The sequence below is a fragment of the Lonchura striata genome, chromosome 10, assembly GCF_050655825.1.
Source record: "Lonchura striata isolate lonStrDom1 chromosome 10, ASM5065582v1, whole genome shotgun sequence".
Taxonomy (NCBI): domain Eukaryota; kingdom Metazoa; phylum Chordata; class Aves; order Passeriformes; family Estrildidae; genus Lonchura; species Lonchura striata.
This window is the reverse complement of record NC_140712.1, coordinates 22415085-22431795: the sequence shown is the minus strand read 5'-3', so window position 1 is coordinate 22431795 and position 16711 is coordinate 22415085. Positions and strand designations below refer to the sequence as shown.

Genomic DNA, 16711 nt, shown 5'->3' with positions numbered 1-16711 from the left:
CATCCCCCGGGTGTTCTCTGCATGGCTGGGCTGGGTGATGGCTCAGTTGTAAGAGCTGGGCTTTGTCCTTAGCCTGCAGTGGGTTTTGCTCTGGTTTTTGCTCTGGTTTTCGCTCAAGGATGTCATGTTTTGTGAAGGAGAGGACACAGTCTCAAGCTGTATCAAGGGAAATACAGGTTGGATATTAGGAAATAGGTTTTCACTGAAAGAGTGATAAAGTTCTGGACTGGCCTGCCTGAGGAGGTGGTGGAGTCACCATCCTTGGATATGTTTAAAAAAAGACTGGATGTGGCACTGGGTGCCAGGGTTTAGCTGAGGTGTTAGGCCTGGGTTGGACTCAATGATCTTGAAGGTCTCTTCCAACCTGGTGGTTCTGTGATTCTGTTTCCCCTGGTAAATGGGTGAAAGGGCTGGAGGTTTGCAAAAATATCCATGTAAATATTTACCTGTTCCCCAAGATACTTGCTCACTGTATCTTGTTTTTTCTTAAAAAAAAAAGTGAATTTTAAGGATTTTTAGCCTGAGAGAGAAAACATGGGGAGGATGGAGGCATTTAACAAGGGTGTGGCAGCCCCAAACTGGGAGATGAGACTTTTTGGAGCCAAGGAGATGCCTGAAAGTGTGTGCACATGTGGATCAGTGCAGTTTTCCCTGCTACCCAGGCTGTATTTGCCCTGTCCCAACAGCTGCTGTGGCCTGGTCACACCGTGGCTGATTGTTACTGACATCACTGTGCATCATCTGAACCTTGGGAAGTAGAACATCTCACACCAACACAGCACCTTACCCAGCCTGGGGATTTCTACCCAAGTGGGGTCTTCCGACTAAAAATTGTGGGATTTTTTTTTTTAACAAGTAAATTTTTTTGTGTGTGTGTTAAGGAGTGATTTCTTTGACCTCCAAAAGATTAGTTTCCAGCCAAAAAACAGAATGCAAGTGCCATTTTCATGGCACTCCAGGAGTGTTTGCATGGCTGAGGCCAGCCCCAGTCCAGTGCTACTGGAGCACTGTTGGGCAAAATCCCAAACCAGCTTCCTATCCAGAAATCACCAGGTTAACTCAAAACTTAGGAGCCTGTTAAAATGAGAAAGCATCTCTTGGCCCCCCACCTCTATCCAAATTTTTGGTACCCAAACATCATGCTCTGTCTTAAAAAAAAAAAACCAAAAAACTGGAAATGGCTTTTTTTCCCCCTATGCAAATGGCAATTCTTGTCCAAGACCAGGAGCTGGAGGCTTTAAGGAATGTGTTTAATATGGCCCAGCTCAGTATGAACCTCTGAACATGTACCCACACCAGCTCACACCGCTCCATCCCCATTTTCCTCCAGCTGATCCACCCCCAAATTGACTTTTTTCCCCTTTCAAATAGTTTTTGCACCTTTGAGCAAAGGAAAACGTAAGTACAGGGGTGTTTTCTCATGCACCAAATGTATCTGCAGCCCATTTTTGGGGCTCTGTGCCCTCTGATGGCATTGGGTACCAGCAGGCTCATCTCCTCTCTAGCAGCATCCCAAGCAAATCTGGGGTGCTGGATGGGGTAGTGGCCATGCTGGGAACATTTTGGGGGCTGCAGCTGCTCTCTCCACAGGTCACCACGGATCTCCGGCACCGCTGCACCGACGGCCACACCGGCACCTCCGTGTCCGCCCCGATGGTCGCGGGCATCATCGCCTTGGCTTTGGAGGCAAAGTAAGTGTGACCTGGTCAGGAGATGTTCCCACATTTAGCACCTGGTGAGCAAAACCTCAAGGAAACAAGGTGGCTTTTTTTCCTCTGGAGTGACCAAAATGAGTTGTTTCAAATTGCTCTTTTCTGGCAGTGTCGTTGTTTGGAATCTGATCTTCCCACAGGTGTTTTATTGATCTAATTCTTCACGTGTTGCCATGCGTTGAAAAGTTTGGGGTTGGTGACATCAGTCAGGTTTTTCAGGAGGTACATTAAAATCGCTGACAGCCAGCTCCAACGGGAGTTTTATAAATACTTCCTGGGAAAAAAAAATCAGAAAATATCACAGACATTGGGAAATGTCAGCAGAAGAGATGGTTTTCAGCAAGTGTTGCATTTCTGGGAGAAAAGGAGTACTTTTTCATAATGTCAAAAACTCACAGAATTTGATTGTCAGCAACACACCCCTGGTTCAAACCAGCTGCTCTTTTCCTCTTGTCCCCATCCCAGTCCCATCCTGGTTCCATCATGGTCCCCCAGCCCAGGAACAGCCCTTGGGCATCCTTGTGCTTCATGGAGTGTCTTCTCATGAGCTTATTATTATTTTTATAGAGTGGAAATAAAATAAAGGCTGGGAATAAGAATAAGCCCCAGGGCAGTGCTGCACTCTCATCCAGGGATGGTGATTGTGGCTCCATTCCTTCCTCTCTGGTTTAATCCCAACACCCAGGTTGGGCAAGAGCATTTCCGGAGATGCAGTTTTCATTACAAATACATTAAAAGCTTTAGATGTAATTTTTGAATAGTTTAGCTGAGGCATAAACCGCAACATTAACTACCAGAGCTTGGTGCTGAGGCATTCCATTATGACAAGAGAGAATAAATTGAATTTCTTTCTTTAAATGTTGCTCAAGAGCAATATAAATCCCAGCTCGAGATGCTGAACAACTGATTGTAAGTAAAGCAGGAAAATTCTCCAGCAATATCCCTGAGCTGGGGTCATGAGGGGGCTCAGAAGCATTGAGCACTCAGTGTCCAGCACTCTGAACACACAAACTCAGCCTGGGGAGGTAGAGGCATTTTGGATTTAATTTTTCTGTTTAATGAATAACCCAGGTTTTATTTCCAGCATGTTTTTTTTCTGTTATTCCTATAAAGGAAAGGTTTGCTCAGCACTGTGTATCAGCGAGCTGCTGAGCCCACTGTTCTGCCTCAGGATGTGCTTTGCTCCCATCTCCTTCAAAAAAAAATGGGGAAAACCTTCCTGATTTGCTTCATTTCTACCCTAGAGCCTGAGAACTAAATGGCCTTAATCAAGAGTAAATCCTGCAATTCCCATGGGCATGTGGCATCCCTTCCTGGGGCACACCACTCTGCTCAGGCTCCTCAAGTGGTGGAGGGTGTCAGCATTTGAATCATTAATTGCTTTTTTTCTGAGCAGGAAAGAGGAAAGAAGGGCAGCTGGTGTGGTTTTTGGGGTTTTTTTAACTCAGTGGGGTACCTGCTGCTGCTAGGAAGACTGAGAACAGCAGAGGCACCCCATGAGCCACGTGTCATTGCAGCCCTCTGCTCACCTGGAGGGATGTCCAGCATCTGCTGGTCAAAACCTCACGGCCGGGGCACCTGCGAGCGCCCGACTGGAAAACCAACGGAGCGGGGCATAAAGGTGAGAGGCCATGGGGATGGCAGGGCAGGAACGGCCAGCCAAGGGAAAATGAAGGTCTCCAGAGCTTCACTTATGGGGACAATTCACTGTGGGTGGCCATTATCACGTTCATTCCTACCTTCAGGCTGTTAAATTGAGGGAGGAGAGGGCAGTAATTCATGGAGTGAGATGCTTGGAGCTCTTGCTTGGTGGAAATTTGGAAAACTTGTTTGGTGGAGATTCTCTTGAGCTGCAGAATTTCCTGCTGCTTTCCTTGGGCTGCTCTCAGCAATGGCTTTTCCATTGTGCCAGTGTGGATTTGGGGTGTAACTTGGCCAGGGTGAGGAGATCCATGTGCTGAAATACCTCACAACCCCAACAGGGTGAACTCCAAACCTTCCCTGATGGTTGGAGGATGCTCCACCAAGCACTGAGGAGGAGCTCCTGATCCCTGCTGGGAAGGCTGAGGGTTTCTGAGTCTTCTCTCTTTCCAGTTAGCCATCTATATGGCTTTGGGCTGGTGGATGCTGACGCTATTGTGGTGGAAGCCAAGAAGTGGAGGATGGTTCCTCCCCAGCACATCTGCGTGGGAAGCCTGGACAGGGTGCCCAAGTGAGTGTTGTGGGGTCTGTGCCTATGGCTCGGTGAAGTGCAGGTCCCATTAGGGCTCTCCAGGGCCAGTTTTGACAGTGGGTGGGTTTTTTTTTTTTTCCTTTTGCAAGATTTCACTTCCCAGATAAGTGATCAGCAGGGAATTTTTGAGGGCTGACAGTGAGAGACCAAACCCACCTTGCCTGCTGGGTAGGTCCTGTGTGAGCAGTGATGTGTTGGTCTCTCTGCCCTTACACCGAACACTTTGTCTTGATGGAAGACACTAAAACCTGGTAATTTGTTGCAAAGATTACCAAATTTTCAGTGTCTTGGTTGTCTTTGAATTTGGCTTCAGGTTCAATCCAGCTCAGGTTCACATCTCATCCTTGGTAGGTCAGTCTCTCCTAGGTGAACAGTGGGATCAGGGATCTGACCGAGTGGACACTCATTAACCAATGCCTGGCTGTAGAGCAAGAGAGCTGTTAATCAGAAAAGTCTTTTAGAGACTTGCATATGCAAAACAGGAATGAGTGCAGAGCCAAATGTGTTCATGAAGCTATTTATCTGATACAGACACTAATTACAGCCCAAAGAGGAGTGCTGCACTCGTAATTATAATAAAGCAGCGCCCTTGGAGCCCATAAGGCATAGATCTTCGAAGCACTTCAAACTCATCTGGTTACCATCCAGCAATTCAGCAAATTCCCGTGCTAGGACACTGGGAATTGCAGTGGCAGATAAGATAATTTTTGCTGTGAAGCAGCAGGAGACCAGGTCCAAATCTAACAGGGTGTCCATGCCTGGGAGCCAGGAGCACTCTGTCCCCATCCTGACGCCGTGCCCCGTCCCTGGCAGGTACATCCGAGCTGACCACGTGCTGCGGGCCAGCACCCTGAGCAGCGCCTGCGCCGAGCAGCGGGACCAGCACGTGCTGTACCTGGAGCACGTCGTGGTGCGGCTCAGCATCGCCCACCCGCGCCGGGGGGACCTCCAGATCAGCCTCATCTCCCCAGCTGGGACACGGTCACAGCTCCTTGCCAGGAGGTGAGAGCAGCCGGAGCCACGGCACGCCTGGGCTGGGCAGCATCCTCCTTCAGGGGGTTGCTGTAAGTTTACTTGGGTTTTTGGGGAAAAGTGGGAAACATGAACAGGTTTCAGCTGCAGGAGAGCTTTGTGGACAAGGGTGTGCAGGGATCCCTACAATCCTCAGTTTAGGATTTCAACCCATCTGCTGTTTCTGATAAAATACGACATTTCAAAGTCAAGTTTCTTGGTGTGTGGCATTGCCGTTGCAGGGTGTTTGACCACTCCAATGAAGGCTTCAAGGGCTGGGAGTTCATGACTGTCCACTGCTGGGGGGAGCGGGCGGCAGGGGAGTGGACCCTGGAGATCCACGACACGCCATCCCAAGTGCGCAACCCTGCCGTGCAAGGTAAGGATCCCCCAGAGCCCACCAGGCCCTCTCGCTCCCAAATCCCTTTCTAGGCTGCTTCGCTTGGCTGTAAATTTTGCTATGAGTACTGTATTGCCCAGATTTTCAAACATAGGAATGAAATGTTAGCTCTGAACGCAGGAGGCTGCTGGTCTGGCTGAGCTGGAAGCTGGTTTTCTCGCAGCAGCAGCAGCAGTAGCAGTAAACTGCCTGCACCCAAGAACCAGGTTTCCAAAATTAAACTGTAATGAGTCAAAACAAGGAAACCCAAGAGCTGTAATTGTTGTTTGTTTGTTTTGCTTCGCTTCTGGGACATCTGGCATGTGGGTTGGTTGTGCAACGGCGCAAGGGGACGATGCCCCGCGGGCTGCAGACGGATGGACATCCTCCCTGGACTGCCACCATGCTGGTGGGGGTGGCCGGGCTCAGCCTGGCCCCCTGCATGTCCCCAACCCTGCTGTGTCCCCCTTGCCCAGCTTGGCCGCCTGCTCCCTGACCCCTTCCCAGCACAGGAGCTGTGTGGGCAGGATCCGGCCCCGCCTCGCTGGCTGGGGGCAGCAGGACTGAAGCATCCTGCCTGGGGCTGCCGTGTGTTGTGGGGGTGTTAAAATCCACACAATCATTGATAGGAAGCCAGGAGTATATTAAAAATTTCTCCCACGCTACTTTCTGGCGGGAGGTGCACGTGGGGGTGCATTGCACAGAAAGTGTTTCTGTTTGCTGCCCTCACCCCAAATCTTTTGAACTCAGAGAGCAGCAGCAAAGCGCCCACAGAGCTGATTTTGCCCTGGTATTTACAGTTTGTGGCTGGTGTTTCTGAGCCCCTCACAGGCATCAGGGCTTGGCAAAACAAAATGAAAATGAGTGCCTTAATCATCCCCTCAAAAAGTCTGCACTGTGTTTGAAGCAGAGAGGGGACAGCAAGAGGAAAAAGAGAAAAGATGCTCCCAGCTTGTAGCAGAAATGAGTATTAAATGTTAATTTAATACCACTAAATTCGTTAATTTAATATAAATTAAGTACTACAAGTGTCATGTCACTGGTACTGCTGCACCCCCACATCAGCCTTGTGCAGCCTGGGCTTTCCTCACGCAGGATCTTTTAGATTTAAAGGAAATTCAATTCTTTTGGCAAATGCACTTCCCCAGCTGATGCTGCTGGAGTTTGGCCCTTCGCAGGCTCCACACCAGCAGTGCTGAGTGCAGCAGGTGTGTCCTCTCCTGCCTTTGGGAGAGCCAAGGGATTTGGGTATTGCAAATTTTAAGTCCTTCCTGGTAACACAGGGATTAGGAGTTAAAGCCGAGCACACTGCAGGCATGAAGTGACTCGCATTGATGGGGAATTGGAAGAAAAACAGTGTTGGAAAGAAGGAGCAGCTTTTTTGGACTCTCTCCCCAAAGCCATGTGGCTTGTGGAGGGTCTTGGTGTGGGTGTAAGGCCTTGGGGGAGTCTCACCAGGTGCACTACAGTGTTTTGGGGGATGCCAAGCTCAGACTTCTGTTGTGTCAGGCAAAGAGAGGGCTGGAGCAACAGCAGCAAGAAATAATCCAGTGTGTGCCAGGTGGCTTTTGTCAGACAGAAATAATCCTCTATTGTGGAGCTTTTAAAATTACTGGTTCTCTCCAGTGTTGGACTCGGAGACTGTGGTGATGCTGCAGTTCCTCAGATGTTATGGAATTAAAATGAGTTATGGAATTAAAAATCCCTTGTAAGTGGCTTAAACAGCTGCATTTGTGTGGGCTGGAAGCTCAGGGGCTCATGAACATTTCTGGGTATTCGATGTTTTCTTCTGCATTGCTGTGCCAGTGGTGACACCCTGATGGTCCAGTCCACCCTCCTTCTGCTTCCCCCAAAAGTGGGTCCCCCAGAGATGGGGGAGACAGGGAGTGGGATGGGTGACGTTGCATCTGCCCCGCAGGGAAGCTGAAGGAGTGGAGCCTCATCTTCTACGGGACAGGCGAGCACCCCTACACTGCCCTGAGTGGGCCCCAGTCCCGGGGGAGGTCACTGGAAGTGCCAACGTCGGAGATGGAGCCATCGAGAGCCGCCTTCCTGCAGAGCCAGGTGGAGGTGGCGGAGGAGGAGGAGGAGTACGCGGGTAAGCGCTGCCTGAGCTGCCACGTTGCTTCCCCCAGAGTACCCAGGAAAATGCAAACCCTGGTAAAAACTGGGGGAGCCACGAGGCCTGATCCTGCCTGGGGCTGAGGCAGGCTGGGAGGATCAGGGCCTGTGGCCAGCACAGGGCAGCAGGATGGTGAAATTAGAAGGTAGGAAAATGCCCCGTCCCAGCCACAAATTGGTGGTGCAGCTGTCTGAGGGGTAAAAAAAGCTCCTCTGCCCACCTTCCCTCCTCCAGCACAGGCAGGGGCGGGTGTCTCTGCTGCTCCCTTAGGAGCAAGTCCCTCTTTCAAAGCTGCTCTTGCACCAGTGTTCAGCCAGAGTATGGCTGGGTGGGATTCATTCTGGGAAGGATGAGCTGCAGGAAAGACAAGCACCCAAGGCCATGCAGCTCCATAGGATAGATAGGATAAAATTTAAAATATAATAGATACAGGATATGGAATAAGATGGGGGAAGGGTCCAGTTGTCCTTTAATCCAGGGAGAGTGTGCTCAGGGCATCCTGGTAGTGGTGTCTGGAGGGTGCTCAGCTTCTTCCACACTGTGCTGCTCTCTCCCTTCTCAGGCCCGTGCCACCCTGAGTGCGGTGACCAGGGCTGTGATGGCCCCAACGCCGACCAGTGCTTGAACTGCATCCACTACAGCCTGGGCAGTATGAAAACTGGCAGGTGAGGTATCGTGGGGTGTCCCCGTGGAGTCCCTGGGGGGGACAGCAGCACCTTTCCTGAGATCTCACAGCTTAGTGTGAGTGATAGATGTTTGCATAAAGAAAGAAGTGTATGAGAAATTAAATGGGTGGAGGAGATGTGAGGATCCCTGTCCTGAATTAGGGTACAGTGGGGTGGAGGACATGGAGCTGGAGGGTCCTGGAGGATCTTGACCACATAATCACGCTGGGGAAGAAGCTTTGGCTTTATGGGCTGAGGTTACCCACACCCAAGGGACAGCCAGTTGAACTGTCAGGAACTGGGGTTTCCACTCCTCAATCTCTTGGGATGGCACAGGGAAACTTTACCTACAGCTGTGACAAGAGATTCCCCATCTCCGTATTAGAGCTGTGACTTTCAAGACACTGTAAACATAAGAATAAGAAATAAACGAGCTCACATTGCTGCCAAGGCTGGAGGACACCCCAAACGCTGCGGGAGAGGGGACAGGGGCAGGTGCCTGAGGCAGGAGGTGGCCAATGCCGGCACCAAAGCCCAGCGCCGCCGGTTCCCTCCCCAGGATGTGTGTGAGCTCGTGCCCCGCTGGGTTTTTCGGTGATAACGGCGCCCGGAGGTGCCGGCGGTGCCACAAGGGCTGCGAGCGCTGCGTCGGGAGGGGAGCCAGCCAGTGCACGGCCTGCAAGAGGAACCTCTACCACCACCCCGAGATGGGCACCTGCCTTCTGCTCTGCCCGCCCGGCTTCTACGCCGAGGAACGTAAGGATGTTTATCACTTGCAAGTCGCAGCATGAGGATGTGCAGGGGTTGCTTCTATTTTAAATGCCCTGGGTGGAGAACACAACTTGATTCTTGAGTATTGGCTTTGAATTTCCCTCTTGACGCACTTTGCACGGTGAAGGGAGGAGGGAAACCACTGGGTGTTCAGAGGGTGGTGCAAAGCAGAGGTATTTGACTCAAAGCTCTTAATTAGAAGACTGCAATTAATGATCCTGACTGTTTGCAAAGCATATTTCTTTTTAGCAAGTGGTGACAGATAAGGTCACCTGCAATAGCAGGGATCTGCTGGGGAGGGTTGTGCCTTTCCACCCTGGGGTGCAGTGGAGCTTTGCGGCTCCAACTGCTGCTTGCAAATCACCGTCCAGATTTTATTCTCTCTGCTTTGCTTTGTTTTTTGAAAGGTCAGAAACGCTGTCTGAAATGTCATCAAAGCTGTAAAAAATGTGTCGGTGAAGCAGACAAATGTACTGCATGCAAAGAAGGATTCAGGTAAAACACCAGCATGGGAGGAGTTCATACCTGCAGCATTCGTACCTCTGGTTTAAATTTGGGAAAACCGATGGGAAATTAGAGAGTGAATTAAGTTCAAGACCAGAGATCCTGCTTCCATGGTGCTGCAGCTGTGGTGCAGTGTGCTGGAGGTCTGGGAATTTTAAGGTGGTGATTAGTGTCTCTTTCTTAGCTGAAAACCATGATTTAAATTTAATTTCATTTTTCCCAGCTCTTTCCAGGATGGTGGGTAAATGCTGTATAGAGCTGGTACCAGCCTGAGCTGCTTCAGGCAGGCTGAGAATGCTCCCTGCAAATGCAGAAACCCTTCCCTCATATTCATCCATGCTGAAAATTTTATTTGATGTACCTGTTGAGTGGGGCTAGTATAGGACAGTGATTTTCCAGCACTGCAGGCAGGGCAGCCCTGACCCTGTGAAGACCACTGGGTGCCACTGCTGCTGGCCCCACGGCATCTGTGGGACACAGAGCCCAGTGCCAGCACTAGGGAGAAGCTGTTTTCCATACCCAGTTGCTCATGGAAGTACAATCCCATAGCAGTCTGTAGTGTTCAGGCACTGTAAGTGAGCCAGGGCCACAGTGTAGCAGTGGGGCTTGCTCAGACAAAGAAATTCCCACTGCCAAAAGATTATCTACTCCCTCAGAAAAGCACAAGTGGAGGCACTTGTCAGACATAATCCACACGGCGCTTGTTTTTTATTGTCCAATATCCTTTTAAGCCGGGAATTCAAATCATCCCGGCCATGGCGAAGCAGCACCGGCCCAGCCACGGCGCTGAACCAATTTCCTTTTATTCCAGGGAGCCTCAGTAGTGCAAAAGGTCTTCAGGAGAGCCTGGCTGGCTGCCCATGGGAAAAAAATAATTTTATTTCCTCCTGGATGCTTAATTAAGGAATAGGCAGCTGTCCCTTTGGTCCAGGCAGGACTTTAATTTCTCCTAAAACACTGGCTGGCTTTCCAACACCTCCTGTGCTGCAGGCTAAGGAAGCTGTAGGACACTGGGAGATGAGGAGATGGGAACGGGCTGTGCTGAGTCCCCATATCCCATAGCTTTGGGTGCAAATGTTCTCTGCTTTCCCGGCAGCCTGGCAGGGGAGAGCTGTGTGCCAGAGTGCCAGCCTGCCATGTACCTCAGCCGGGAGCCCCGGCTGTGCGAGACCTGCCCTGCCAGCACAGGTATGTCCTTGGCCCCACAGCATCCCATGCCAAACCCCAAACCCTCCTGCAGCAGATGCCAATCCCCACTGCACCCACCCTGAGCCGAGGCAGAGCGTGCTTGAGGGAAAGCAATCCCAAGTCTCCAGCGTGTCCCCTGAGGTATATGTTCATGCTGGAAAGGTTTTTAGGGGAGTTTTTACATTTTTATTAGAGCCATTTTTTATTTCTTGAGCTCCCCGAAGCCAGGTGCTTCAGTTTAATAAGGTTGCAGGGGAGGCTGTAAAACCCTCTCGGTGTGATGGAAGGTGGCTTTGTAGTGGATAAAAATGTCAGGCAGCCGAGGTGTGTTATCCTGTGTTATCCCATGTTATCCCAGCTGCCCCACGGTGCTGGGCTGGCTGCTCCCGGCTTCCCCCAGCTGCCTCAAGTTGATCAGCATTCCCTGTAAATCCTGCCTTTCTTACTTCCTGCAAGTCCAATTATTTTCCATTGTTAATGTTTGCGTCTGCCCTCGAAATCATCATAGATCTGATGATAATATGATCTCTAGACAATCCGTGTTCAGTGGCATGAACCTCTTCTATCATACATGGGCAATTGCCTTAGTCTAAATCCAAAATATTTATTGATCTTGTTGGCAAGGCTGGAAGGGAATGGGCTCTTAATCCCTGAAGAAAATGATTTCCCTTCTAATTCTTATTCCAGTCAGTGTGAACATACTCCACCACAATTATTTTTCCAGCCTTTTCTTTCCTCCTTTTCCTGCATAACCATTTCTCAAGCTTAGTGCGTGGAAGCCCTTTAATGATACCACCTCTATCACTGAGCTTTGCTGTCCAGCCACAGCACACAGGCATCAGAGTGGGCCCTCTGCTTTCCCAGCTCCTCTCTGGAGCACTTTCCTCCTCCAGCTCCTCCCTGGCCCAGTTCAGCATCTTCTTTTCCACCCTGGGGAAATCCAAACCTGTGCATGCTTGGGAGTGGCAGCTGATGGCCCACAAGGGATTTTGATGTGCTGTTCCTCACCAAGCCCTGGTAGGCAGCTCTTGGCTCTGCAGAGAGACAGACACTGGGTCCCAGCTGGGTTTTTTGGGATGGAAGCTGAATTTTATGGGTGGGAACCAAGAACATGTGTGGGACCCCATGGCAAAACAAGCATCTTGTTCAGGAGCAAGACAAAGCCAAGCTGGTGCCCCCATCACATGTGGGGCTATGGCCACGCTTGCACTGTCTCCAAAACCACACAGGTGCCATTTTGCCCTTTTCCCTGTCCCCACAGGGCCAGGTGAGGAGGATTGCACCCCCTGCACCCCCGAGGGCCCTGCACCCCACTGGCGCTGTGTCCCCACCTGCCGAGAGGGTTTCTACCCCGCCGACAGCCACGGGCTGCCCAACAAAGTCTGCAAGAGGTAGGAAAGCACCAGAGCAAAGCCAGGGCTGATGGAGGACACTGGCAGCCATGAGAGGATCATGCTGGAAGCAGCTTACAGCTTGATGGAAATTAAAACAGGGATGAGGGAGCCAGGGCAGGTGTGGGGCTGGACCCCACACGCCCCTGCCCTGTGGATTTCAGAGCAGTGGAGCTGCACACTCTCCCACCAGAGCCTGCCAAGGTGTCTTAGGGCTACGGTGGAAGGGGCTCAGCCTCAGCCCCGGGCTCTCTGGAGGAGGTGTGGGAGGAACAGCAATGTTTAGATAAATATTCCAGCTTTCAATTAAACCTGCTCTGTTTGCCCCGTGGCCAGGTTGGAGCAGAGTTCCCCACTCCTTGGCCCAGCACGGGGCTGTGTGCGGGAGACAGGGAGATGCCAGGAGGCAACAATTTGCTCCCACTCTCTCCGGAGCTCTGCACTTTAAGTGGGGAGTGGGAGTGGATTCAGCGTCATGAAAGCAAACATGAAAGGCAAGGATTAAAACTGACTTGGGAACACACAACGCCATCCCTGCCTGCTGGGGTTTCACTCACCTGCACTGCTTCTTCAGCAGGGAGGAACAAGGGAACAGCATCCCTTCCCAGAGATTTCAGGCACAATCTCCACAAGCCACTGTCCCCAGGCAGGAAGCACAGTGCTGAGCTCTTTACTCTGAGCAAATGGATGGGAGCAGCACAGGTTCCCTTTGCAGCTCTTTTTCTAGCTGGGATGGCTGGGAGGTGAGGCGCATGTCCCACTGAATCTTCCCAGAAGGCAAGAGCTTTTGGGATGTCACTAGCTGTCACTGGGCACTGAGCTGGCCTCACCAAACCCAGGGCTTCAATTGCATTTCAAGCTTCAAATTTGCCATTTTCTACATCCTCTGGTTTGGTTTGGCTGTCACAGTGCCAGCAGATGTCTTTTGGCTGACAGCCCATTTAGGGTGGCCTAACCAGGGTGTTGGTGCTGGCTCAGGTCACAGCAAGGTCTCTGTCCCCAGGTGTGATGACCACTGCTCAGCCTGCGAGGGCTCCAGTGGAAACTGCCTCAGGTGTAAGGAAGGTTACAGCCTCCTTGGTGGCTCCTGTGTGACAAACGAAACCTGCACCAATGGTAAGTGGCAGAGCTGCTGGCAAAGCAGTGCTCTCCTGGTAGCAAAAATTAGAGGTTTGGGGGATTCCCTTCACCATTCAAAGTGCTGGAGCTCCTGGGCTTGCTGGGGCATGGCTGCAACAGGCTGGGCTCTGGCTGTGGAGGGCAGGTGGCTCATCTGGTATTGCTTCTGGATATCTGCCTGTTGCTCAAACACATCCAAACACTTGTATTTCGTTATAGTTTAGTCTTGGGGCTAATTCTCCCACTCACAGCAAAGCCCCTTTATTCCTTTATTAAAGCCACGTGAAAGATGCCCTTAAAAAGCGACTCCTATTCAATTCTGTCTCCCGCAACACTGGCACAGTTGCTGACCCTGTTATCTGCAATGTTTGTTTATTTAAAATGTTAATCTGCTCTCATTTTCTCTTGTTGCTCACCCCAACCTCCCAGCTGACAAGACTTTCTGTGAGATGGTGAAATCAAACAAGCTCTGTGAAAAGAAGCTGTTTGTGCAGTTCTGCTGTCAGACGTGTCTTATGGCCGGGTAAAGTTCAGCGGCTGCATCCATCCAGGACTTCCACTGACTGCCAGCCCAGTTTTGCCAAATGTTTAGGACAAAAGTTTATTTTTTCAGCTTTGGGAGACTTTACATGGTGCTGTCAAGCATTCGCTCGTAAGTTTGATAGCTTTAATATCACTGTCGGCGCGTTTCTATAGCAATATGTTAAGCAGAGATTGGAGCGTACCCTGAGTGATCAAGGCCTGGAAGCAGCAGACAAGTGGTGATATTAACACTCTCAAACACTCCTGGTGAGCCGGGACCAATGCATGATCCATGTACACACACTTGGTTCTTCGCAGAAATCCTACTGATCCGCCCGCTCCCAGCGGCCGGCGGGAGCCCTCGCCACGAGGGATGCAGGACTTCACACACACCTGCGAGGAAAGAGCCGATTCTGGCTCATTTTTGGTACCCTTTTGTGCCAGGTGCCAGCTGAGCTAACCCTGCACTGCCAGCGCCGTGCTCTGTACATAGGTAAAACGATGAACCAGGCGGCTCCAGAGAGGGCCCACAGCCCCCTTGGGCGCTCCTGTTCGGATTCCGTCGGTCGCTGCTTCCCTCTGGCCGTGGCAATAACTGGAGGTTTGAGGACCAAAGGCAGAGCTGCCCCACGGGGCTCTGCAGGTGTGTCAGCCCAGCGGGGCTTTGCCCTGCAGGTAACTGCAGCCAGGCAAAACCCGTGTGCCTACAAGGAGTCGTAGGGTTTTTGGGGGGGGGTTGTCCACATGGACCAGCCTTACCATGAAATGTATTTCCCTCCTGGAACTGCTTGTGCATTGCTGATCAAGTCAGTTCTGGAACAAGCTAAATCCTTCCTCTAAACGAGATGTTGTCCCAGTTAATCTTTCTTGGCATTTTGTGTTATGATCCTTCCCCTGTTTCGCTGGGTACACCCCTCTCTCTCTCACACAAAATCCTCCTGTTCATGGCAGTGATTTTTCTTGGGCATCTATTTCCCAAATGAGACATTCCAGGGATCCAGCCAGGAAACTTAATTCCACAAAACCCTTCCCTGAAACAAACCTTTTCATGCTCTCTCTTAATAGTAAGTCATGTGGTGTTTATATAATTGTGTTTAAAATATCCTTGGCTATGTTGTTTTACAGATTTTTAAAAAATAACTTATACAATCCTTGTTTTTTTCCTCTGTGGACTATTTTTTATATGGGAGTGGGGTATCTTTTTGTGTCTTATTCCTTCTCCTTTTCTCCTCTCTGACCCTGCAAAGCCACTCTTTGCACGAGACATATGTAAACTTTCCTACGCTGCATGTTCTGATTTTCATTGTTAATAGTTTTAATGAGTTAAACCTCTTGCCAGTGAAATTGTCACCAGTTCCACACGGAACTGGGATAATCCCTGCTTGGTTTCGGCTGCAACGACACCTGCCCTGCCTGGGCTTGCCCACAAGAGCTCACCTCAGCCAGGTGAGGAGAGAAAGCCACACTGTCTCCAGCCCTCACCTGCCTGGACCAAATCCAAGGAAAGATGGAGCTATGGTGAACTGATCTTTAAGTTAATAAACTATTGATCTCCCCTGACAAATGAATCTGTGCTTTTTCCAAATTCATTAAGTCCTCACTGGAAGCACTGCACGTCCTTACTTTGCTGGACAAAGCAGCTCCCCTGGCTGGAGCACCTGTGGGAGACATGCTCAGGAACAGATGAGCTGCATCTGCAAAAACCTCGCTATTGTTGTTGCAAAGGTCTTTTACCTAGAGAAGAAACTCAAATCCAGAATACCACCCTGTGCCTGCCCTGTGCCAGGCCGGGCTGGTGCACCCAGGGCCATCTTACTGGGGTTTGGGGCCGTGCTGGGGTGGGTGTATTCTGCAGTGTGGATGAGCTGGCAGAAAAACTTGCTCCCCTTCCCCACTCATACAAGGAGCATCCCGAGCTCCCAGTTCCCCACTGCAGCTCCCAGCAGCTGTTCCTTGTTGGCTGTCTGGGAAGGAGAGGAGCTGCTGCTGTGGCTGGGGATGCAGGGAGCTGTAGAACCCTTTGTTTGTCGTGTTGGTTTTGCAACAACCATGGGCCAAGTGCCCAGGGTAGTGCCTGGAAATCTGGAACTGAGCTTTTTAAGTGGGGGGAAAAATAAAAGAAATGGAGCCCTCCTACAAGGGAAGATGCTTTCTCAGGGTTGTGCAGCTGTGGGCTCCTGCATTTTGTTGGTCTTCACATTCATCAGATGATAAATGTGAATTAATCACATACAGTGATTCCTTTTGCTGCAGGATTTCCCTTTCAGTCTCAGGCCAAACCAGAGGTCAGAACTGGGGTGACACACTCCTGGCTTCTGCCCCTTGGGTTGGAAAACACCAAACTTCATTTCTCCTGCTGTGTAAGTGAGAAAACAGGAGCTGTGGATCAGGAGTACTGTGCCAGCCTTCCAGTTCTCTGGCTCACAGCAGCCTGCCTCTAAACACTGCTCCCTGGTATATTTAGATGTACTGAAATGCTACAAAGAAAGGAAAATGCTTACTCTTACATCTTGACATAACTTAAAATACACACTGGGGAAGGCAAGGCAATTTAAGATGACCAGTCCCCAGCAGTTCCAGCTCTATCCTGCTTTCTGCTGCCTTCCAGCCTGCCAGGGAAAGAAAAACAAATTCTGCACATTGAATTCATGCAACAACATCAGCTTCCAGCGTTTTCCTCAGAAATCATTCTTGTAAAGTAATAAAATTCAGATTATTTCTCCAAGCTGTTGCAATACTTGCTCAGAGCTATTAAATTCTGACTGGTATGCTCAGAGGATCAAAGTGGCTGTGTCTTCAAGATAAATGCATATTTAGGCAATTTATTAAAGCTCATTTCTCTGTTGTCTCTTGGCACCAAAGCCAAATCTATAATAGCTGTTTTCTGGAAAATCTTAGCGCAGCCTGACTCCTCGTTTGCAGTTTGGCCCTGGGGTTGCAGCCACGGCCATCTGCCATTGTGCAGTTGGCAGGTGGGGAGAACAGATCTTAAAAATCATTGCTTTGAGTTTTCACTGCAAAGAAAGGACTGTCGAGAGCTTGTGTGCAGCGTCTGAGACCCAGAATCCATCTGCTCGCAATTACAATTCTATTG

The 16711-nt window shown here is 50.4% G+C and overlaps 1 protein-coding gene across 2 annotated transcripts in view; it reads left to right on the top strand.

Annotated features, from left to right (window-relative positions):
• PCSK6 (proprotein convertase subtilisin/kexin type 6) overlaps window positions 1-15181 on the top strand; it is a 53772-nt gene extending 38591 nt beyond the window's left edge. For both annotated transcript variants that reach the window (XM_085588965.1, XM_031505705.3), the window contains 13 exons: window positions 1591-1691; window positions 3230-3333; window positions 3807-3924; window positions 4759-4947; window positions 5199-5335; window positions 7254-7433; window positions 8020-8122; window positions 8682-8878; window positions 9301-9388; window positions 10494-10585; window positions 11847-11976; window positions 12980-13092; window positions 13525-15181. In XM_085588965.1, the coding sequence (XP_085445091.1) occupies window positions 1591-1691; window positions 3230-3333; window positions 3807-3924; window positions 4759-4947; window positions 5199-5335; window positions 7254-7433; window positions 8020-8122; window positions 8682-8878; window positions 9301-9388; window positions 10494-10585; window positions 11847-11976; window positions 12980-13092; window positions 13525-13622 (1650 nt within the window). In that variant the 3' untranslated portion in view covers window positions 13623-15181. The remainder of the gene's footprint in view (window positions 1-1590; window positions 1692-3229; window positions 3334-3806; window positions 3925-4758; window positions 4948-5198; window positions 5336-7253; window positions 7434-8019; window positions 8123-8681; window positions 8879-9300; window positions 9389-10493; window positions 10586-11846; window positions 11977-12979; window positions 13093-13524) is intronic.
• Window positions 15182-16711: the final 1530 nt, after the last annotated feature.